This window comes from Petromyzon marinus, chromosome 24, assembly GCF_048934315.1.
Source record: "Petromyzon marinus isolate PM22_M1 ecotype Great Lakes invasive population chromosome 24, UKy_Petmar_22M1.pri1.0, whole genome shotgun sequence".
In the NCBI taxonomy this organism is placed as follows: Eukaryota; Metazoa; Chordata; class Hyperoartia; order Petromyzontiformes; family Petromyzontidae; genus Petromyzon; species Petromyzon marinus.
In genome coordinates, this window is record NC_133690.1 from 18,009,550 (window position 1) to 18,033,365 (window position 23,816).

General features: G+C 52.5%; 1 protein-coding gene across 3 annotated transcripts in view; it reads left to right on the top strand.

Annotated features, from left to right (window-relative positions):
- The window catches only part of LOC116945645 (uncharacterized), a 32,468-nt gene extending 13,298 nt beyond the window's left edge, over window positions 1–19,170 (top strand). For 2 of the 3 annotated variants that reach the window (XM_076069486.1, XM_032960167.2), the window contains 12 exons: window positions 250–502; window positions 2,703–2,877; window positions 3,391–3,519; window positions 5,382–5,532; window positions 5,775–5,886; window positions 6,355–6,443; window positions 6,814–6,933; window positions 7,929–8,054; window positions 8,572–8,760; window positions 10,052–10,249; window positions 11,333–11,401; window positions 16,961–19,170. In XM_076069486.1, coding sequence (XP_075925601.1) covers window positions 250–502; window positions 2,703–2,877; window positions 3,391–3,519; window positions 5,382–5,532; window positions 5,775–5,886; window positions 6,355–6,443; window positions 6,814–6,933; window positions 7,929–8,054; window positions 8,572–8,760; window positions 10,052–10,249; window positions 11,333–11,401; window positions 16,961–16,981 — 1,632 coding nt within the window. In that variant the 3' untranslated portion in view covers window positions 16,982–19,170. The remainder of the gene's footprint in view (window positions 1–249; window positions 503–2,702; window positions 2,878–3,390; window positions 3,520–5,381; window positions 5,533–5,774; window positions 5,887–6,354; window positions 6,444–6,813; window positions 6,934–7,928; window positions 8,055–8,571; window positions 8,761–10,051; window positions 10,250–11,332; window positions 11,402–16,960) is intronic. The other variant, XM_076069487.1, reaches the window with a different exon arrangement.
- The last annotated feature ends 4,646 nt before the right edge of the window (window positions 19,171–23,816 follow it).

Here is a 23,816-nt window from a genome sequence, read left to right on the forward strand (position 1 = left end):
GCATAGTCGCCTGACGTTTCGGGCAACGGTCCTTATTCAAAGTAAAGATAGTTGGAGATGGAACTTTACACAACGGGACCCCGAGGGTTGAAATTTAAGAAAGTTGGCAAGCGAGCGAATCCCCACGAGAAGGTAACGGAGCAGCCAACTGACCCCTTCCCCGCGCAGTTGCACCGCCTGCACACTCGACAGCACATCGCGGTCCCCCCCCCCCCCCCCCGCAGCGTCGCCTTCGTTGATCTCATCCAGGTCGACAACAACGGGGAAGCGAGGACGACCCACGCGGCACCGGCCGTGTTCACCGCGGAGCCGCGTGGCCACAGCGCGGCCCGGAACGGCGACGAGCGTGGCCCTGCTCAGGCCCGCACGGACCAAGCGGCCGCGACCCCGAAGGACGGGAAGTTCAGGATGAGTCTGAGACGGAAGGCATCCTTCAGACGGCTGAGCTTGTTCAAGAGGAGGAGCCAGAAGCAAAGGGGCAGCGAACTCGCGTCAAACGCAGGTGCGCACGTGTGTGTGTGTGTACACGTGTGTGCGTACACGTGTCTGTGTACACGTGTGTATGTGTACACGTGTGTACACGTGTGTGCGTATACGCGAGTGTGTACAGGTGTGTGTGCGTACACAAGCCTGTGTTAGTCTTAATCTTTATGGGGAGCGGTCGTGTAGTGCTTAGCGCGCTGCGTTATGAACCAGACGACCCGAGGTCGATTCTCGCTCACGGCCAGCACCAGTGATGATAATTTGAATCTGCGCTGGGCCTCCCCTAGGTCAATTCAGCCTCAAATGAGTACCTGGTGCGGTGTGTAAACATCGCCACTGGGGAGACAAAGGCGGCCGGGCGTGGTGCTGCCCACCCACCCCCTCGTGTACCGTCCCGGCGTTCATATTTACTCGCTGACAGCACTTGCCCCAACAGTCTGTTAAGGGCATATGGGGGATCTTTGTCTTTGTGTAGACGTGTCTGTGTTTGTCTTCATGGCGAGTGACAGTGGTGTGGTTCGCCGGCTGTGCTACCTATCCGACGACCCGAGTTTGATTGCCGCTCATTGCCCAACATCGGCTATGGATATCCAAACTCGTCCGGGGCCTTAAATGGGCACCTGGTGCAGGGTGTGAACATCAGCACCGGGGAGGCAGAGGCTGTCTGGGAGATCTTTGTCTATTTTGTGTGATCCTTGCGTGGAAGTGAAGGAGAAACTGTGGCTGTGTGTGTGTGTGTAAAGGTTAATAACGTCATTTATTTACCTGGGAAAGCCTCGCTGAGCCTGACGACTCTATTCTTCAAAAGAGCCCTGTGATGGGATGTTTGGTCAATACTACTTTAATCCCAGGATGCAGCCCAGGATCCGAGAGTGGGGAGCTCTGTACGGCTCTGCTAGAGGATATTTGGTCGACTCTTCCACGCTCTGCCAGACATATTTGATCGAGGTGGCAGTTTCCCACGTTTGACCTCACCACGCACGACCCGCCTTTCAGCTGTGATGAACCCATTTGTACGGTGGAGACAGAGGTGGTGCGGCGGGGGTAGCGGGGTAGAGATTTAAGGATTTAATAAAATTGCCCAATGAGATGACCTGGTGGATCAGAGGTCAGAGCGCCAGCACTGCTGAGAGCCTGGATTCCAAACCGCCTGCGATTAAACCGCATTCTCAAATGTAGTGAATTGATAATTTCTGCGCCAGTAACCAATGACTTACATAGAGACCCAAAGACTCACATCGAGACCCATAGGCTCACATAGACGGACCTGTGTAGTGAGTCAATGGTCTCAGTCCAGTCGCTAATGCCTGCACACACACACAAAAAAAAACTCGTCAAATAAAATTTGACTCTGGCTTACTTTGGTTGAATTCCATCTCTGAGAATGAAAAAACATCAGTTTCCCTGCCACGCCATGCACATTGCTCTCAGTGGCTGGGCTGGTGGCAAAGTTCCGTGGTCCAGAGGTCAATTGAGGCTTCTCAGAGGTAGCTCAATGAAATCCATTTCTGCGGACCGTTCTTCAGCACGGAGGGTTGCACTGCTGTGCTATCCGTATGGACACTGTCTCACGACGAGGCGTCGATCGCACAATCAGAACATCGGGGAAAGAGACCTTCAATGAAGTGGACGTGTCCTCGTGCACAGGTTAATAACGTTATTAATATCTCTGGGAAAGCTCCCCTGAATCTAAACACTATTTTTCAGAAGGATCTTGCATTGGCATATTGAGCCAATGACCCTACATTTACAATGTGTTACAAGCATTACCATTTGCCGTACTGCTCAGCTCCCATGTTCCTCTCTGCTATACGCCTTCACCAAAGCCATACTGACCAGCATGGTGCATTATGGTCAAACAACCCCCAATAAACGCATGGCACGGGGAGGCCTTCAACCAGCAGTGGATTGAGAAAAATGGGCTGTACGTGTACATTTTACAAAAAAAACGCCGAAATTAACAAAATCGTCGGAATTGACATAATCATACTCTTTGGTTCTATTCGGTAAAGTCACGTAGGTAAAAAATAAAACAACAAAAAAATGTTGTTGTTTTATTTTTTACCTACGTGACTTTACCGAATAGAACCAAAGAGTATGGATCCTTGCAGTCACGAAAGCTTTAAATCTAGAATTGACATAATCACCCAATTGTTATTTTTTATTTTAAATCCCCGAACCGGCGCCACTGCCCTGAGCCCAGTTTGTCGCCGTTGCAGGAGTGGCCGAGGAGCCTGGGCCGAGCTCGGAGGCCCAGGAACTCCTGGAACGGATTTCTCCCGCCACGATCCATCTCCGCGGAATTGGATCGACGGACGTCCCAGAGGCGACGCCTTCGTCGCCGTCCGTGGAGAGGAAGAGAAGGGACAGCAGTTTCCGGAGGCTCCTCAACAAGTGAGGACCCCGGCAGCAAGTGTGATCCATTTTACAGACACCCCACTAAAATAGCGATCGCAGAAGGCGAAGGGGCCGCCCCTGAAATTGCTCACGCCACCGCTGGCGGGCGCGTGCCTTCACTCGAGGCAAGCCCGAACCTTCCTCTGGCGGATGTTTTGGCCCACTCTTCGACGCCAGCCGGACGTCTTGGAAGACGCGGAAGTACCGACGCTTTACCCCGCAGCTCGCGACCTGCCGATCGTAGGCAAACTGTGGCGTCCCCGTTTCTACTGCTGGGTGAACAAACGCAGAGGCGGGCGGATTTAAGAGACGTGCTTCACTGTTTAAACTGCCGTGCTGGGAGATTAAACCTGCGATCTCTGGTTTTGCAAGTCCAGGGTGCTATCCAAGATACAGAGATGATGTATGATGCCACATTGGCAGCGGGGCAAGTGGTGCTGTAAGCGAGCGCCTAGGAAGGCCAATGCAGACACGCGCGATATGACGCCACCTCCGATGTCCATCCACCAGGCTTAGGAAGACTCCGTCGCTGGGGCAGAACGGCGATGGCCTGACGCTGGGTGTCGAACTCAGACACAGGAGCTTTCGGGCCCCGCACTGCCGGTGGAGCTGGGCCCTGGACCCGCGCGCCTCCCATGGGTGAGAAGCGACTCACCCCTCACCCCTCAGCAGCCACCGTCAAACACCTACCCCTGCCTACAGCGAGTCAGCCAACCAGCCACTAGTGCCAGCTATAACTCTAACCAGATAGCCAACCAGATACTAGTGCCAGCTATAACCCTAACCAGATAGCCAACCAGCCACTAGTGCCAGCTATAACCCTAACCAGCTAGACAACCAGCCACTAGTGCCAGCTATAACCCTAACCAGATAGACAACCAGCCACCATCAAACACCTACCCCTGCCTACAGCGAGTCAGCCAACCAGATACTAGTGCCAGCTATAACCCTAACCAGATAGCCAACCAGCCACTAGTGCCAGCTATAACCCTAACCAGCTAGTCAACCAGTCACTAGTGTCAGCTATAACCCAAACCAGCTAGTCAACCAGTCACTAGTGCCAGCTATAATCCTAACAAGCTAGTCAACCAGTCACTAGTGCCAGCTATAACCCTAACCAGATAGCCAATCAGATACTAATGCCGGCTATAACCCAAACCAGCTAGACAACCAGTCACTAGTGCCAGCTATAACCCTAACCAGCTAGACAACCAGTCACTAGTGCCAGCTATAACCCTAACCAGCTAATCAACCAGCCACTAGTGCCAGCTATAACCCTAACCAGCTAGACAACCAGTGACTAATGCCAGCTATAACCATAACCAGCTAGTCAACCAGCCACTAGTGCCAGCTATAACCCTAACCAGCTAGACAACCAGTCAATAGTGCCAGCTATAACCCTAACCAGATAGTCAACCAGCCACTAGTGCCAGCTATAACCCTAACCAGCTAGTTAACCAGCCACTAGTGCCAGCTATAACCCTAACCAGCTAGACAACCAGCCACTAGTGCCAGCTATAACCCTAACCATCTAGACAACCAGCCACTAGTGCCAGCTATAAACCTAACCAGCAAGTCAACCAGTCACTAGTGCCAGCTATAACCCTAACCAGCTAGACAACCAGCCACTAATGCCAGCTATAACCCTAACCAGCTAGACAACCAGCCACTAGTGCCAGCTATAACCCTAACCAGCTAGACAACCAGTCACTAGTGCCAGCTATAACCCTAACCAGCTAGTCAACCAGTCACTAGTGCCAGCTATAATCCTAACCAGCTAGTCAACCAGTCACTAGTGCCAGCTATAACCCTAACCAGCTAGACAACCAGCCACTAGTGCCAGCTATAACCCTAACCAGCTAGACAACCAGTCACTAGTGCCGGCTATAACCCTAACCAGCTAGACAACCAGCCACTAGTGCCGGCTATAACCCTAACCAGCTAGTCAACCAGCCACTAGTGCCGGCCCTGTTACTGACACGAGCCAACCTCCAGTGCTTAAATTCTATTTCGGGCCAACTGCTCTCTCAACGTCCACGTCTCTGATCCATTGAACAAGCCACCTGATCACGGGGATGCATCACCACCCGCGCCTCTTCCCTCCACAACCCCACCACCCGTGCCAAATGCCCTGTCTTGGCCGGGACAGCCACCAGAAAATTTAGCAAAAATCTGAATTTTCTTTTGTTTTCGACGTAATGTCCCGGTGGCCTCAACTCTCGACTGATCATTAGGACAATGGGCGGGACTAACTGAGCAGTGGGCGGAGCTACCTTAGTAGTGGGTGGGGGCTAGTTGAGTTGTGGACGGAGCTACCCGGACAGAGGGGCGGGGCTTCTTAGGGAATGGGCGTGGCTAGCTAGGCAGCGGGCGTGGTTATGTAAAAGTGGGAAGGGCTGGTGCCTGCCAGCTCAACCACGTGTCCCCACGTTGAGCCTGCCATAAACGCGGTCGTTTTTAACTGTGCCACGTGCCACCTTCTCCCTTGCCGTGCCGTGCAGGGAGCTGGAGACCCCGTTCGCCAGCTGGGGTGTGGAGCAGGTGTGCGGCTGGCTCAGCGAGCTGGGCCTGGGCGCGTGCGTGGGCCTGGCGCGGCAGTGGGTGGTGCGAGGGGACACGCTGCTGCGGGCCACGCCGGAGGACCTGGAGCAGGTAGGCCGCGTGCACGCGCGTTTGTGCGTGCACACGCGTGTGAATGGCATGTGCACACCCGGCAGCGTCATCGTAATCGGCGTGAAAGTACCACCCATCATTTGTTAAGCGTCAAATCATCGGACATGGGAGACAGGTGGCCTGACGTGGTGCTCACCACCACCACCACCCCCTTGTGTGCCCTAACAGCAATCGCAAGCTGCGCTTGGCCCAGCACACTATGTGTGTGTGCATGTCTGCAGGAGCTGGGGCTCAAGAACCCCCTGCACAGGAAGAAGCTCACGCTGGCGCTGCAAGCGCTCGGCTCCGGAGAGGCAGTGGGGACCGATGCCCTGCACCACACCTGGGTGATGCGTAAGCCCTGCACCACACCTGGGTGATGTGTAAGCCCTGCACCACACCTGGGTGATGTGTAAGCCCTGCACCACACCTGGGTGATATGTAAGCCCTGCACCACACCTGGGTGATATGTAAGCCCTGCACCACACCTGAGTGATGTGTAAGCCCTGCACCACACCTGGGTGATGTGTAAGCCCTGCACCACACCTGGTGATGTGTAAGCCGTGCACCACACCTGGTGATGTGTAAGCCCTGCACCACACCTGGGTGATGTGTAAGCCCTGCACCACACCTGGGTGATGTGTAAGCCGTGCACCACACCTGGGTGATGTATAAGCCCTGCACCACACCTGGGTGCCACTGATGTTAGCCGTGGCTGGAGATAGAACCGAAGCCTCCCGGTTCCTCGTGCAGTGCGCTAACCACTGGGCCGCCACTCCCCCTGCACCCGTGTGTGTGGCTGCTGCTGCTGCTGTGCCCCAGGCTGGCTGGACGACGTTGGCCTGCCCCAGTACAAGGAGCAGTTCCATGAGGCACGCGTTGACGGTCGAATGCTGCACTACATCACCACGGTGAGCAACCACACTCTACCCCACCACCACCACCATACACCCACGCACGAGACACCACCACAACCACGATACACCACCCACGATATAACACCACCATACTGTATACCACCATGATATAACATCGCCAATACCACGACACGCCACCACCGCATGACACTGCCACCACATGACGCCACCACCATGATACACCACCACCACCATGATACACCACCACCACCATGATACACCACCACTACATGACACCACCACCACATGACACCACCACCACATGACACCACCACCACATGACACCACCACCACATGACACCACCACATGACACCGCCCCCCCCACCTCCACGTTGACCGCCGCCTGTCTCTGTGCCCCACCAGGAGGACCTGCTGCTGCTCAAGGTCACGAACCTGCTGCACCACCTGAGCATCAAGCGTGCGGTGCAGGTGCTCCGACTCAACCACTTCCAGCCGGACTGCTTCATCCGCTCCGCCCCGGAGGTGAGGCTCAAGGGGGCATGCCCCCCCAACCCTCCGCCCCCCCACCGGGCAACCATCTCTTTTGACCCCCCATGCGCTCATTGCCACGGTCGCCCGTTCCCCCATCACCTACTTCAGAATCAGAGTCTATTGGCAACGGTATTTAGACGGGAGGAGGAATCTGATGGGCTGTGAAGCTCTTGTTCACGGGTGTCCAGTCGTGGCGGGTCAGCAAGTTACAAAAACAGCATGGCACTTGCCCCGTGACCCGGCCGCCATATCACACCGTGCGCTTGTTCGCTCTCAAATGTTTTTTATGCGCAAGCATTGAACTTGTAAAGAACGTTTAGAGGGAGAAGCGACGGCAGAGAGAGAGCGGCAGTGGAGTCTTGAGATTCCGACAGAGGCGACGGAAGCATTGCCGACGTGCGGCACCCGGCAGAGAGGAGGAGGAGGAGGAGGGAAGTGAATTCTGGAACCGTCGTTGGAGAGGCTCGGGCCTTGACGAGGAGGAGGGGGAGGGGGGAATGAAGGAGGAGGAGGCCGCTTAAGGCCGATCGGAGTTTGATGGACAGGACAGCAGAAGCCAAATATGCCGGCTATCCTGACTTAGTGGATTTGTCTCTGACTTCCTGGATCTTGTCCTGAAGATGCTCGGCACAGTTGCAGATATTTGATTGCAGCTACATGTGGCTGTGAGGATTCTTCTGCAGCTCGCTGGGTGAGCGACCTGAAATGGTCCCAATTGGTGCGTCAATCGCTTGAGCACCGTGTCACGATTATCAGCTTGCTTGGCCCTGTCGGGTGGTGGAGGGTCTTGACGACGCAAATTTTGTCCCAGATGATCACGTGGTGGTTGGCCTCACCCTGAAAGTTTGTCTTAAGTTGTTGTTGTGGTTGTTGCGGTTGTCGTTGAGGTTGCCGTACTGCTCCGGTAGCGTGTCTGTCGTGGTGAGCGCGTGGTTGTTGTGGGCGGCACGACGCCGCTAAGTCCGCCGCCGTCTCCGCCTCGGCAGGGCGCCGGAGAGCCGGGCGACGTGAGCCGGTGGCCCAACGAGCGAGTGATGCGCTGGCTCCGCTCCGTGGACCTGGGGGAGTTTGCACCCAACCTTCGTGGGAGCGGCGTTCACGGCGGTCTCATGGTGAGCACGGCTACTGGGGGGAGGAGGTGGGGGAGGGAGGGTAGCAACTCCCATCGCGTGAACTTGTTAAAGGGGGTGGTGGGGGGGGCATACAACGGTACAGGGGGGCCGCAGCAGAGTGAACGGGACACGTCAAACGAATGTTGAACGCTAAGCGGACTGAGTGAAGAGGCGTCCTGCTCATGTATGTCGTGCGTGACCCCCGGGCCACCGTTGCAAATGAGACTCTATCCTGGTCTCTTGAGATCTCATCCAGTTAAGTAACATCAACTCGGACATTTGAACCCGAACTCACTTGCTCACTCACCACGTCGCTCAATCAATTACCCGCTCACCCCACCCACCATCGCACAAAATCATTCGCCCACCCGCTCGCTCATTCACTCACCCACTCACGCACCCGGTCACTCACCCGCTCACCCTGGTCTCCTGAGCTGGTGAAACAAAATCAACTTGAGGCCTCTCCGGCCCCGTCATCCCCCCCTCGCGGCCACCACCGCCGCCACCCCCGTCGCAGATCTTCGAGCCGCGCTTCAGCGTGGAGACGCTGGCGAGCCTGCTGAGCATCCCGCCCGGCAAGACGCTGCTGCGCCGCCACCTGAGCACCAGCTTCAGCCTGCTGGTGGGCCGCGAGGCGCAGCGGGACAAGCAGGCAGCGGCGGACGCCGACGGCTGGGCTCCTCTCTCCGTCAGCGCCAGGGTCAAGGTGAGCTCGCGGGGTGGGAGGGGGGGGAGGGTGGCCGGTACCACGCTCAGGTCCGCCTTTGTCTCCCCCGGTTGCTGATGTTTATGACTCACCGTATCAACCAGGTACACAGTTAAGGTTGAGTCGACTGAGGGGAGAAGCTTATCACTCATCTCCATTGGCCATTCCCTTCCTCTTCCCTCCCCTTGCCCTTCCATTCCGTCCCATCCCTCGCCTGTCGCCCTTCCGTGACCCCACGTGCCCTCTGCTACGGCAACTCACTCCACGGGCCCCTGCACGTCACCTGCCACCTATAATACTTTTTGTTACCGCTTTTTAACCTTTGTCATGAGCGGCTTGAGCCAATGTGCTCCATTAACATAAGATACGATGAGATAAGATAAGAGCGGGAGTCGAACTCGGCTCGCCGGCTGCGCCGCCGCTCCCCACTCTAAACGAAGACAAACACCGCCCCCCTTTGTGCTGCAGTCTCATAGACCGCAGGAGCAAGCGCTGTTAGCGAGCGCCTATTAAGGCCGGAAACACGCACGATGGGGTGGTGTGGCTGGCAATATTCTTGGCTGCCTTTGTCTTCACTGTACCCGGTACTCGTATGAAGCTGATTTGACCCAAAAGTTGCCCAGGACAGGTTGAGAGTGGCCATTGAATTGCATCTGTGCTGTTAAGGAGAGTTTTTATTTCTTATTTTTACGTCCAGCGCTTTGAGACATTTTGATATGAAAGGCGCTTTTTATAACAAGGATCATGGTTATTATTGTTGAAAGAAGAGCTTTTATCTCAAGGGGTTCTGCCCGAATTAAACTGACTGAATAATACAATTGCAATCGCTGCTTAGATCTTCCGAGATCTGACGGGGTCGGGCGCACTCCCCCCCCCCCTCTCCTGCCCCCCCCCCCCCCACCGAGCTTGCTTGCACCTGTACCTGACTTTTCCTGGCGCTTCTTGTTTTCATATTATACGTGCAGGTTTTAAAAATATATTTATTCACCTGCGTTTCGTTTGTGACCGTTAGGCACCTCGTTTGGTAGCCGTGCAATATCTCTTAACGTCCGCCGCTCTACTCGCTCCCTGTGCTATTCGATGTGTTTGCTTTTAGTTGCTGCTTCCAATAGTGCTGCTGCTGCCACTCTGCTCACGCAGCGCCACGGATCTTCCGTGTTCAATGTCTGGGCGACCGGCCGAGCGCGACGTTGATCCGCGTAACAAATCAAATAAACTCAACCCTCAAACCCCGCATCTCCGCCTGCTCATGGTCACGTGCCGATGTGTGCCGATGTGTGCCGATCGCCAGGCGCAGCGACGCCGCGGATTTGTCCGAGGGCGGCAGGAGACGAAGGGGGCGGCGGCGGATTTCACCGAATACCTGTGCCCCATGGAGCTGGGCTGGGGCCCCTCGCAGGGATCTCCCCCTGAGTCCCCTCTGTACGGACTCACGGGGACACCCCTCCGCAGGGGTCGCAGTCAGGATGAGCTGGACTGCATCGACGAGGTGAGAGCCACGTGACCGCTACCGCCACGGTCGCGCAACCGTACGGCTCTCTCTGACGCGCGTCTTCGGCGTCGTTGCCGTCGGGCACGATGTCCGACGTTTCGCGTCCGGGCAAACGGCTTCAATCGGCAACTTTACGAAGTTGTGGGTGATTGTGAGTTTGCTGGTCTCGGCCCAGTCGCGACAACGCGTGCGCTATAAATAAATAAATACGTGTACAAAAATCGTTCTTGCACGGAATTTGGATAAAGTCCATCAACGACTGCGGAATCAAAAAAATTGGTTTGGTTCGACGGCCACGTGACACGCGCTACCTCCAGTGGCAGCACGAGTGGGAAAGCGCTGCCCTCCCCCCTATGATGTAGACTAGAGGTTACTTGAAGGCATTCAGAAGTAGTTTTTTTTTATCCGCTTCCGTGGGAAGTTTTATAAGAAGAAGGGTGGCACTGCTGTGCCGCTTGAGAGTTGGGGAAGGATTCTTCGCCTCGTTACGCCGATAGCACAATTATGGTCCAAAATAAATCGGGAAAACAAAAGTATGGGTCGTGTGTGGTGATGCCAGTCAGTTGACGATTCCATGCACAGGTCAGTGGCAATGTCACGACGTGACATCGTCATCACGAGTTAATAGTGACGACGACGACGACGATGATGATGTGAATAGAGATGATGCCATACTTTGGCCAATGCCAATGGTGCGACGATGCCACACATGGGATGATGATGGTGATGACGACGACGACGATGATGATGATGATGACAATGCCACTAATTTGATTGTTTTTGTTTGTTTAAATCGTGATGGCTAAGCACTGGGCCAAAGGCACAAAGCGGCAAGGGGCCAGCAGCAAACAGCACGATGACAGTTTCAATGGCTAAGCGTTGATACGTTTCTTGAATTAATTTAGGTTATTATAATAACTTGGGGAAAGAGGACAACAATAATAATGATGATACCACTTCCTTGGCGATGCCGTTCACGCGACGATCAGCACTCTCTCTCACGATGTCCTCCCTCTACGCCGTCCCCACTCCTCACCCACAACCCCCCCCCCCTCCCTCCACGTCGCCCCGTCTCACCAGACAGGGAGCTCCGAGTCGGTGGTGAGGAAGTTGGGGGAGTTCTCACACGACATCGAGAACCTGACGACGGTGAGCACACAACCAGGCCGATTCGCCCGATCATATATACATGCATGACACATATATACGTGCACGACACACATATATACATGCATGACACACGTAGATACATGCATGACACACGTAAATACATGCATGACACACATATACACATGCACGACACACATATACACATGCATGACACATATTTACATGCATGACACACATATACACATGCATGACACACGTATACACATGCACGACACACATATACACATGCACGACACACATATACACATGCATGACACACGTATACACATGCATGACACACATATACACATGCATGACACACATATACACATGCATGACACACATACATTGAGGGAAACAAGTATTTGATCTCCTGCTGATTTTGTACGTTTCCCCACTGACAAAGAAATTATTAGTCTATAATTGTAATGGTAGATTCATTTGAACTGTGAGAGACAGAATTAACAATAAGAAAATCCAGAAAAACGCATGTCAAAAATGTTATAAATTGATTGGCATTTTAATGAGGGAAATAAGTTTTTGACCCCCTCTCAATCAGAAAGATTTCTGGCTCCCAGATGTCTTTTATACAGGTAACGAGCTGAGATTAGGAGCACACTCTTAAAGGGAGTGCTCCTAATCTCAGCTTGTTACCTGTATAAAAGCACCTGTCCACAAAAGCAATCAATCAATCAGAATCCAAACTCTCCACCATGGCCAAGACCAAAGAGCTCTCCAAAGATGTCAGGGACAAGATTGTAGACCTACACAAGGCTGGAATGGGCTACAAGACCATTGCCAAGCAGGTTGGTGAGAAGGTGACAACAGTTGGTGCGATTATTCGCAAATGGAAGAAACACAAAATAACTGTCAATCTCCCTCGGCCTGGAGCTCAATGCAAGATCTCACCTCGTGGAGTTGCAATGATCATGAGAACGGTGAGGAATCAGCCCAGAACTACACGGGAGGATCTTGTCAATGATCTAAAGGCAGCTGGGACCATAGTCACCAAGAAAACAATTGGTAACACACTACGCCGTGAAAGACTGAAATCCTGCAGCGCCCGCAAGGTCCCCCTGCTCAAGAAAGCACATATACATGCCCGTCTGAAGTTTGCCAATGAACATCTGAATGATTCAGAGGATAACTGGATCAAAGTGTTGTGGTCAAATGAGACCAAAATGGAGCTCTTTGGCATCAACTCAACTCGCCGTGTTTGGAGGAGGAGGAATGCTGCCTATGACCCCAAGAACACCATCCCCACCGTCAAACATGGAGGTGGAAACATTATACTTTGGGGATGTTTTTCTGCTAAGGGGACAGGACAACTTCACCGCATCAAAGGGACGATGGACGGGGCCATGTACTGTCAAATCTTGGGTGAAAACCTCCTTCCCTCAGCCAGGGCATTGAAAATGGGTCGTGGATGGGTATTCCAGCATGACAATGACCCAACACACACGGCCAAGGCAACAAAGGAGTGGCTCAAGAAGAAGCACATTAAGGTCTTGGAGTGGCCTAGGCAGTCTCCAGACCTTAATCCCATAGAAAATCTGTGGAGGGAGCTGAAGGTTCGAGTTGCCAGACGTCAGCCTCGAAACCTTAATGACTTGGAGAAGATCTGCAAAGAGGAGTGGGACAAAATCCCTGCTGAGATGTGTGCAAACCTGGTGGCCAACTACAAGAACCGACTGACCTCTGTGATTGCCAACAAGGGTTTTGCCACCTAGTACTAAGTCATATTTTGCAGGGGGGTCAAATACTTATTTCCCTCATTAAAATGCACATCAATTTATAACATTTTTGACATGCGTTTTTCTGGATTTTTGTTGTTGTTATTATGTCTCTCACTGTGCAAATAAACCTACCATTAAAATTATAGACTGATCGTTTCTTTGTCAGTGGGCAAACGTACAAAATCAGCAGGGGATCAAAAACTTTTTTCCCTCACTGTATACACATGCATGACACACGTATACACATGCATGACACACGTATACACATGCATGACACACATATACACATGCACGACACACATACAGTGAGGGAAAAAAAGTATTTGATCCCCTGCTGATTTTGTACGTTTGCCCACTGACAAAGAAATGATCAGTCTATAATTTTAATGGTAGGTTTATTTGAACAGTGAGAGACAGACTAACAACAATAAAATAAAGAAAAACGCATGTCAAAAAAGTTATAAATTGATTTGCATTTTAATGAGGGAAATAAGTTTTTGGCCCCCTCTCAATCAGAAAGATATCTGGCTCCCAGGTGTCTTTTATACAGGTAACGAGCTGAGATTAGGAGCACACTCTTAAAGGGAATGCTCCTAATCTCAGCTTGTTACCTGTATAAAAGACACCTGTCCACAGAGGCAATCAATCAATCAGATTCCAAACTCTCCACCATGGCCAAGACCAAAGAGCTCTCCATGGATGTCAGGGACAAGATTGTAGACGTACACAAGGCTGGCATTGGCTACAAGACCATTGCCAAGCAGTTTGGTGAGAAGGTGACAACAGTTGGTGCGATTATTCGCAAATGGAAGAAACACAAAAGAACTGTCAATCTACATCGGCCTGGGGCTCCATGCAAGATCTCACCTCGTGGAGTTGCAATGATCATGAGAACGGTGAGGAATCAGCCCAGAACTACACGGGAAGATCTTGTCAATGATCTCAAGGCAGCTGGGACCATAGTCACCAAGAAAACTATTGGTAACACACTACGCCGTGAAGGACTGATATCCTGCAGCGCCCGCAAGGTCCCCCTGTTCAAGAAAGCACATATACATGCCCGTCTGAAGTTTGCCAATTAACATCTGAATGATTCAGAGGACAACTGGGTGAAAGTCTTGTGGTCAGATGAGACCAAAATTGAGCTCTTTGGCATCAGCTCAACTCGCCGTGTTTGGAGGAGCAGGAATGCTGCCTATGACCCCAAGAACACCATCCCCACCGTCAAACATGGAGGTGGAAACATTATGCTTTGGTTTGTTTTTTTCTGCTAAGGGAACAGGTCAACTTCACCGCAACAAAGGGACGATGGACGGGGCCATGTACTGTCCAATCTTGGGTGAGAACCTCCTTCCCTCAGCCAGGGCATTTCAAATGGGTCGTGGATGGGTATTCCAGCATGACAATGACCCAAAACACACGGCCAAGGCAACAAAGGAGTGGCTTAAGAAGAAGCACATTAAGGTCCTGGAGTGGCCTAGCCAGTCTCCAGACCTTAATCCCATAGAAAATCTGTGGAGGGAGCTGAAGGTTCGAGTTGCCAAACGTCAGCCTCGAAACCTTAATGACTTGGAGAAGATCTGCAAAGAGCAGTGGGACAAAATCCCTCCTGAGATGTGTGCAAACCTGGTGACCAACTACAAAAAACGTCTGACCTCTGTGATTGCCAACAAGGGTTTTGCCATCAAGTACTAAGTCATGTTTTGCAAAGGGGTCAAATACTTATTTCCCTCATTAAAATGCAAATCAATTTATAATATTTTTGACATGCGTTTTTCTGGATTTTTTTGTTGTTATTCTGTCTCTCACTGTTCAAATAAAGCTATCATTAAAATTATAGACTGATCATTTCTTCGTCAATGGGCAAACATACAAAATCAGCAGGGGATCAAATATTTTTTCCCTCACTGTATACACATGCATGACACACATATACACATGCATGACACACGTATACACATGCATGATACACATATACACATGTATGACACACGGATACACATGCATGACACACGTATAAAAAAACATACATGCACGCATACGCACGTGCATGCGCGCGCATACACACGTGCATGCGCGCACATACGCCCGCACACGTGCTTAGGCACACATATGCAAATGCTCGCACACACAAAGACAAAGATCCCCCATGCAGCCTTCACAGACAGCCGGCACGGCGCGCGGCGCACGAGCGGGTGGGTGGGCGGTTGGCCAACAGCGCACCCGGCCAGGCTATCGTCTCACTCTGCTCGCCCGCGAGCAGAGCCAGAGGGCGGCTCGGGGATGGGGGTGCGCTGTGGTGCAGTCGGGGGGGGGGGGTGTAAGTGGTGGGACAGGTGTTAGGCCAACGCGATTGGTATTCATCGAGCATCAGAAATGTGTGCCTACGGCATTCTGCTTTCACCTCTATTACCGCGCGTGCGTGCACGTGTCGCTCGCGTGTCGCTCGCGTGTCACACACCGCGGGCTCCCATTGCGCTCGCCGCTTGCCAAGGCCGCTCGCTAATGTTCCGCCAGCGATCGTCGACATCGCCGGGATCGAGGTCGCTCCACACCCCTTGAGCAAGGGGTCGTAACTCGCCCCCACCGCCACTACCACGACCCCCTCCCCATGCCTTTGGGCTCCTATACCAGCACCCCCCACACTCTCCCCGACCCTCCCCCTACCACTCCCCCCCCCCCCACCTCTGGGTTTAGCAATGTCGTGCCGAGCGAGGATGATGAACGATACTCGTAACGGGGATCAGCCGCTCGGTACTGGCGCTCTGCGGCCGTGACGGAGCGTGAGCGTACGTGACGCGCGCGTGTCGCGCGTCAGCAGCGGGGAGACAAAGGCGGCCGGGCGCGGTTCTGGCCACCCACCCCCTCGTGCGCCGTGGGGCGGCCTTCGTTAGTGCCGCTGCACCGATGATCGCTGGCGGCGACCTTTGCCTCTGTGGCCGTGTATGGGTAGCAGCGACTCGAGTTAGATTCCCGACCACGGCCAACGGCAGTGGCGATTATCTAAGCTGGCCCTGGCGTTTCCCCCTAGGTCGACTCAGCCTCAAATGGGTACCTGTGGTGCGGTGTGTTCACACTATCGGTGCAGGGGAGGCAATGGTGGCCGGGCGCGTTTCTGGCTGTCGCACCCCCCATCATGCGGTGGCCTGGCCTTAATAGGCGCCCGTTAACCTTTGTCTCTCTCTCTTGTGTGTGCGTGTGTGTGTGTACGTGCTTGCGTGTGTACGTACGTGCGTGTGTGTGCGTGGTTGCGCGTGCATACGTGTGTGCTTGTGGTGTGGGCGTGTGTGTGACCATGTCTTTGTGTTTACGTGGGTCGACTCAGCCGAGGTCTAGATCGACTCAGCCTTAAATGGGTAGCTGGTGCGGTGTGTGAACATCAGCATTGGGGAGACAAAGGCGGGCGGGCGCGGTGCTGGCCACACACCCGCTCGTGTGCCCTGCCGTGCCGGCCTTCGAAGGTGCTCGCTAACAGCATTTGCCCCAACCGTCTGTGCAGACTATATGGGGGATCTTTGTCTTTGTTTTGTTTATATAAATATGCGAGCGCGTCACTGTGTTAGCGTATGCGCGCGTTCAATTATGTACGTGCATGCATGCGCATTTCCTTTGTTTTAAAGCACGGTTGCTGTGCATGGACACAAAACACAATCCAAAAACGCCAAGGGACCAGCAACAAAAAGCGCATTTGACAGCGTAAATCGATGAGAGCGAATGAATTTCTCGAGCGTACGAACGCGCCCACCGCATTCACGCCATATAACCGTTGCCCTGCTCTCTCTCTCTGTCTCTCTCTCTTCCTCGCTCTCTCCCCCGGCCATAGAGCCTGTTGCACGAAGACTGATTCTCACGCTGGGAGGAACACGATCGCGGGGAGATGCGGCGAGCCCTTGCCGCCGGAACAAACAGATCGTTCGCTGCTCGCCAACGTCTCCCGCAGCCAACACACTCTGTCAGTGAGCGGCGGGGGTCGAGAGGTCACGCCCGACCGCGCCGCGTGCGCTAACAAGATGACCCTGCTCACTGCTTCCGCTGTGCGCGACGCCCAACGGCGGTTATGTCCAAACGGACCAGACTGGGCCCCGCCATGGGAATGTGGAATTGCCGCACCCTGGAAGGGCCCCCACTTGAGACACCTCCACAGAGTGACCCCCCACTTCGATTAGCACGGTTGGCTTCGACATACGTATGTACACACAAGGTATTTTTGGCCGACTCTTACACGGTGGCCAGATGTCTCGGGAGATTTAGGGAACGGGGTCCCCGTCGGGGTCAGTTGCCGCTCCGGGAGATCGTATCGACCCCCGACCCCCGCGGCCACTTCTGAACCGCAGCTCGCCGGTAGGAGCCACTTAGAATTATCGCCAATTTTTCTGTTGTTTCTCGTACGATGAACTTTGAACGGATATTATCGACGTCGCAGATGTTTTTTTAAACACCGTCAAACATTGATCGTGTTGGCGAGGCGCAGGCTTGCGCGACGAACCTTGTTCACGCGCCGGGTGGAGAAGAGACGCGCACCTCCCGCGAGCATCCGGCGCCTCCACTTTATTAATGGATTCATGGGCGCGTAGCAACAGCAGTGGCATACAAATGTGATCTCGGCTCACACTCACGTGCCACCTCCCCTCCATCCCCTCACCCACCCTCCTTCCAAGCCTGTACACGCTGCTGGGTCAAGAGCTTTTAGCGAGCGCCTATTAAGGCCGGCATAGCAGGATTGGTGACGGATTCCGAGACGCGTCATTCCTAATTGCGTCAGCGCGCCGAACCGGCTACTCTTTCATTTCGTGCCGAGTCCACTTTAGGGTGGGACAAACGAGGTATCGTGTGCCAGGTGAAGCGATCGTGTAACGGTTAGCGCGTTGCACTACGGATCTGGTCGACCCGAGTTCGATTCCCGCTCACGGCCTACACCATTGACGATTATCTGAACCGGTCCTGGACCACCCCTAGGTCGACTCAGCCTGAAATGAGTACCTGGTGCGGTGTCAAATACGAACCGACACTGGGGAGACAAAGGCACCCGGGCGTGGTGCTGGCCACCCATCCGTAGGTGCTCGCTAACAGCACTTGCCCCAACAGCCTTTAAGGCTACACGGGGAATCTTTGTATTTATGGAGCGGCGGCGCCCTGGTTAGCGCACTTGCGCTATGAAGCAGTTGGTCAGTTGCATGAAGCGTCTGAAGTGATATTGTCTCCTAGTTGGCACCGTGCATCATCGTGAACTAAGGGGGCGTTCTACTTCAGGATTATTTTTGCATCAATTTTACGTCACTGGCCACTGATGCGGAGTGTAATCATCAGCATTGGGGAGACAAACGCGGCCAGGCGTGCGCGGTGCTGGCCACCCACCCCACTTCGCGTTCCACGCCGGCCTTGATTGGTGCTCGATAACAGCGCTTGCCCCCAAAGGTCTGTTCAAGGCTACGTGGGGGCCCTTTGTCTTTGCGCGTCGACTGCGCCAGCCTGCCAAAGGAATCGGCGGCACCTTTTGTCTTCCGTACACGCGACCAGGCATTGAACCCGGCCAGCCGGGCCCGCGGCGCAGTGCTGCGTGGCGCTTTAATAACCGCGGTTATGCAAATTCAATCTCGGAGGCGCAGGGCGAAAAACACATCGCCCGTGACTATATTTAGCGCCGCTCACGACGCCGCTATCCGGTGGAGAGAACATCGTGTTTAATTAATGCAAGGAGGGCTCGCGGCGGGAAATTCATCGTGCGGGGGTCGTGCCGGGCGCGGCTCGTGGTGCCGGAGGGGATTGGGGGGCTCGATGATCGGCGCTCGCTCGCTGCGACCGTTAAAACGAACCTCGCATTAAAATATATCGAGTGTGAAGTTTACTTTTCCCCGCTCTGCTGATCCGACTCGCGCTTATATTCCGACAAAGTGCCTTGTTGGGGGTTTTAAATCATAATTATTATAATCATTATTATTGTCCGTACCAAGTTGTTAGATGTGCGCGGATCGCTGTCCGGCACCGTCAACGGTGCTGAACCAAGCAAATCATAAATTGTTCACGTTTTGTTCATCGCGTGGCAACTCTATTTGTTTGGCTGCGTCGGGTGGCAGAGGGTGCACGACACAATACCTCGGTATTATTTTTATTTTTGACTCCGGACTACAAAATCAATTACGAATCATAATGTCGCGTTGGAAAAATGACGTTAAAATTCCGTGTTGTGTTCGTTCCGTTGGCTATAATCGGGGCTTGGTTACAACCAAGGGAGCTGTGCGGTGCCAAGCTCCAGAAAGTATCTCCCTGCCCCTCCACTCCTCGTCAGCAGGCAGGGTTGGGGGCATGGTCTGGGGAATTTGGCGCCCCATAAAATGTGAAATTAGAATCAAGGCCCGCTTATAATTAAATTATAATAAATGCCTGCTTATAATTTCATTATAATCAAGGCCTGCTTAAAATTAATCGGTGCCGAGATATTCACGCTGCAATTAGATAACTACATTGCCCAGAGTGGGGGTGGGTGGGGGCAGGGTGGGTCGCAGTGCATCACCCTGCGGAAGATGATAATGTCAGGTGACATTAGGAGCACGACGTGTATACCCCCTTGCAAGAGCAATTGCCGCAAGCCAAACCCATATCGCTTCAGTCATCAGAGCTGGAACCAGGCGAATTACGTGACACACCATTTAAACGGGGAGATTATCAGACGGAGACTATTGAGACACTGCGCTGGAGAACCTGGTTTAATCACAACTTGGTCTGTGTGATTATATGGTCTCTGCGAGTCTATGGGCTCTGCGTGAGTCTATGAGTCTCTGTAAATCACTGGATCTCTATGTGCGTCTATGGTCATTGTGAGTCTGGGTCACTGTGTGAGTCTATGGTCTCTATGTGAGTCATTAGGTCTCTGTGAGTATATGGTATATGTAAGTCTTTGGGTCTGTGTGAGTCTGAGTGGATGTGAGTCATTGGATCTCTTTGAGTCATGAGTCTATCTAAGTCACTGGATCTCTGTGTGAGTCAATGGTCTCTGTGCGAGTCTATGGTCTGTATGTGAGTCATTGGATCTCTATGTGAGTCATTGGGTCTTTGTGTGAGTCTTTGAGTCTCTGTGCATCTTTGGGTATCTGTGCGAGTCTGTGGTCTCTATGTGAGTCATTGGATCTCTATGTGAGTCATTGGGTCTTTGTGTGAGTCTTTGAGTCTCTGTGCATCTTTGGGTCTCTGTGCGAGTCTGTGGTCTCTATGTGAGTCATTGGATCTCTATGTGAGTCATTGGGTCTTTGTGTGAGTTTTTGAGTCTCTGTGCATCTTTGGGTCTCTGTGCGTTTCTGTGGTCTCTATGTGAGTCATTGGATCTCTATGTGAGTCATTGGATCTCTATGTGAGTCATTGGGTCTTTGTGTGAGTTTTTGAGTCTCTGTGCATCTTTGGGTCTCTGTGCGTTTCTGTGGTCTCTATGTGAGTCATTGGATCTCTATGTGAGTCATTGGATCTCTATGTGAGTCATTGGGTCTTTGTGTAAGTCTTTGAGTCTCTGTGCATCTTTGGGTCTCTGTGCGAGTCTGTGGTCTATATGCGAGTCATTCGATCTCTATGTGAGTCATTGGATCTCTATGTGAGTCATTGGGTCTCTATGTGAGTCATTGGCGACCTGGTTGAGATCGACTCGCTACACTCGAGCACCTCCGATTAGCACGGTTGAATACGTGCGGTTCGAAATAATTCCAACATGCATAGTGTGCATACAACCTGACTCTTCCGTATGGAAATGTTATTGCAACCCATGATTCTGAGCGGTGCTGGCTCATTGTCGCCGACATGGCCACGATGAGTCCCCCAACTGAGCCACGTGGCGACCTCCGAGCAGTGGTCGCAAAATGAGCCGACAGGCGCATCTCACAAAGCGTGGGGCTCGGTAAGAGATGAGCTCCAACAACAATAATAATAATAATGACCATTTATATTCTTAGTTTTTTCGGTAAAGTCACGTTGAAGAGAAACAACAAAATAACAAAATATATATAAAACAATAAAAAATTATCACGACGTTTCGACCATAACTCAAACGGTCATCATCAGGTGTGTCGGTTTGCAAACCGACACACCTGATGATGACCGTTTGAGTTATGGTCGAAACGTCGTGAGAATTTTTTATTGTTTTATATATATTTTGTTATTTTGTTGTTTCTCTTCAACGTGACTTTACCGAAAAAACTAAGAATATGAATTACTGCAGTCACGAAAGCTTTAAATCAAAATGACCATTTAGTCAAAGATACATTCTGCAAGGCTATCCACGAAGGTGGGCTCCGTGTTTCACACATGCCAGCATGGAGGAGATGTCACCAACATTGTTTTATCCAATTAAGTAATTTGTGGGTAATATTTGGCAAGGGCCCGTTATGCCTGTGAATCAGACCGCGCGCAGTGTTTCATGGTTAATATTCACCCGCAGTAATAACCACCCCACCACCACCCAGCCGCTCACTCACTCACCCACTCATCTACTCACCCACCCATTCACCCACTCACCGAGCCACACACCCACTTGGCCACCCATCCACTCCCTGGCCCACGCAGTCACCCACCCGCTTGCCACTCTTCCTATTCAATTCGCGTCACGGGCTCTTTAAGGTTATCTGTGAAGCAGGCGGACCGAGGACATCTGCGACAAGCGGCGATCGTCATCATCATGGCAGCAGCAGCGACAAGGCAAGGCTTGGCTTCAAACATCCAGCACTTTTATTTGAACATAGAAAACGAGAACAGTCTTGGTTCGTTTTATTGTCTACACAAGGCGCGACATGTGCACGATCACCGTTCCAACCCCTAAAAAAGATACCCGTCATCCCTCCCCCCCCTCCCCCAGTGCCCCCCAACCCCACCCCCCACAATACACCCCACCTAACCCCTCCTGTTACACAGATTTGCCACATCTCACGACGGGATTGAAGACAAGGGAGCCAAACAATGTTTGAGAATCGTACCGGGGATTTAATTTCAGCCACACCCGGCACAGCACATCCAGTATACCCCCTCTCGATATCCACGTGGCTACTGCTAGTCACGTGTCACCTATTTAAGTCTACCAACGACCCGGAAAATGTATTCCCGCCCGGAACACCGCATCCAGTATACCACATCGCTATGGATGTGGCTGCTGATCACCTGCCGCCTACTCCAGCCTTCCAACGAGTCGGAAATGTTTTCACACGGCACACTACATTCAGTATACTATCTAAATATGGCTGTGACTACTGCAAGTCACCTGCCCACGTACTTCAATCTCCCAGCGAGCCGAGGACTCGGGTACATAGAAGATGTGCACATGTTACAGGGGCCGTCATTCTCAACACCGAGAGCCCCGTCATAGCAACGTGGAATTTCCAACCACTGAGAGTATTTTTTTTTGTAACTTGCCGACCCGCCCCTGCTGGATATCTGTGGGAAAAAAAGAGCTCAATAGCTCATCGGATTCCTCCTCCAGCCTCAATAGAAGTTGTGATTCTGAGAAACACCCACGCGGAATGATACCTGCATACAAGCGAGCTTCACTGATGCAGCGTCCAGCCAACCGTGGGGCCGAGGTGGTGGTCACCCCCTCAACCCCACCCACCTTGATGAGACCCCTCCCCCCCCTCCCCCCAAGTTATTGATATTTCCCAGAGAATATTACTCGATTGATTTTTGTTAAATGTAGGGCCCTATTTATATAGCTTAACATTTCTGGCTCTCACCCCGAACCCCCACCTTCATCCCCCTCCACTCTCCCAGCCCTACTCCCTCTTCTTGGGAAGTTTCTATTACCGCCTCTGTGCCTTTATGCACAGATAAAGACAAAGGTTCCCCGTATAGCCTTAGCAGACTTTTCGAGCAAGTGTCTCGCTTGCTGCAGACACATACACACAATTCCCTGCGCGATCTGATGGCGCACACACACACCTGCATTCTCAATATGCAGTACATTACTACATATGCATGTACACACACACACAGCTCTCACAAAAGTCAGCTTGCCCTATGCTGTGATTTTCTGTTCTAATGCGGTGTTAACACTGACCCTAGCAGGTGACAGTCGTGTTTAAGTGAGTATTACACATTAGGCATGCAGCGACTTCCTTCGCAGCGATTAGGCGAAGTTACAGTTCTGCATTCAGATTCCAAGGCCACGATTTCAAAACGAAAATTATATTTTAGTTTTATCTTTTTAACTCATTTTTTTTACCGTCTCTTTTGTGGTGTTCTCTCTCTCTCTCGGGGTTTTTTCTCGCGCCGTTAGTCCGAATGGAAACACTGCGACAATACCACGGCGATATCCACGGGTCAATCTCAGCCAGAGCTGTCTCGGGCTGAGCTACAGAAAAAAATGCCCCCCTCCCCCCCTTCCCCTGCTGCTATCGGGGAGTAGGAGCCGGGGGTGGGGGGGGGTCAAGGGAATTGGGGGGAAGCCCCGAAAATCTGCATCGCAAGGCCGTGAGAGATGGTGGTGGCCTTGCGGGGGGAGGGCCTTCATCCAGCAGTAGATAGATCAATTCCGATGATGACGATGATGGTATCATATTGACATGCGTAGAAATCATTACATGCCTATTATATATATACACACACACATACAAACACGTACCAGAAGTAATCGTATGACAACACGTGTGTGTCATGCAATCCATGGTCCGCTGCAGTTTCCCCGCCGCGAAATCATCGCGGACGAGGAGAGG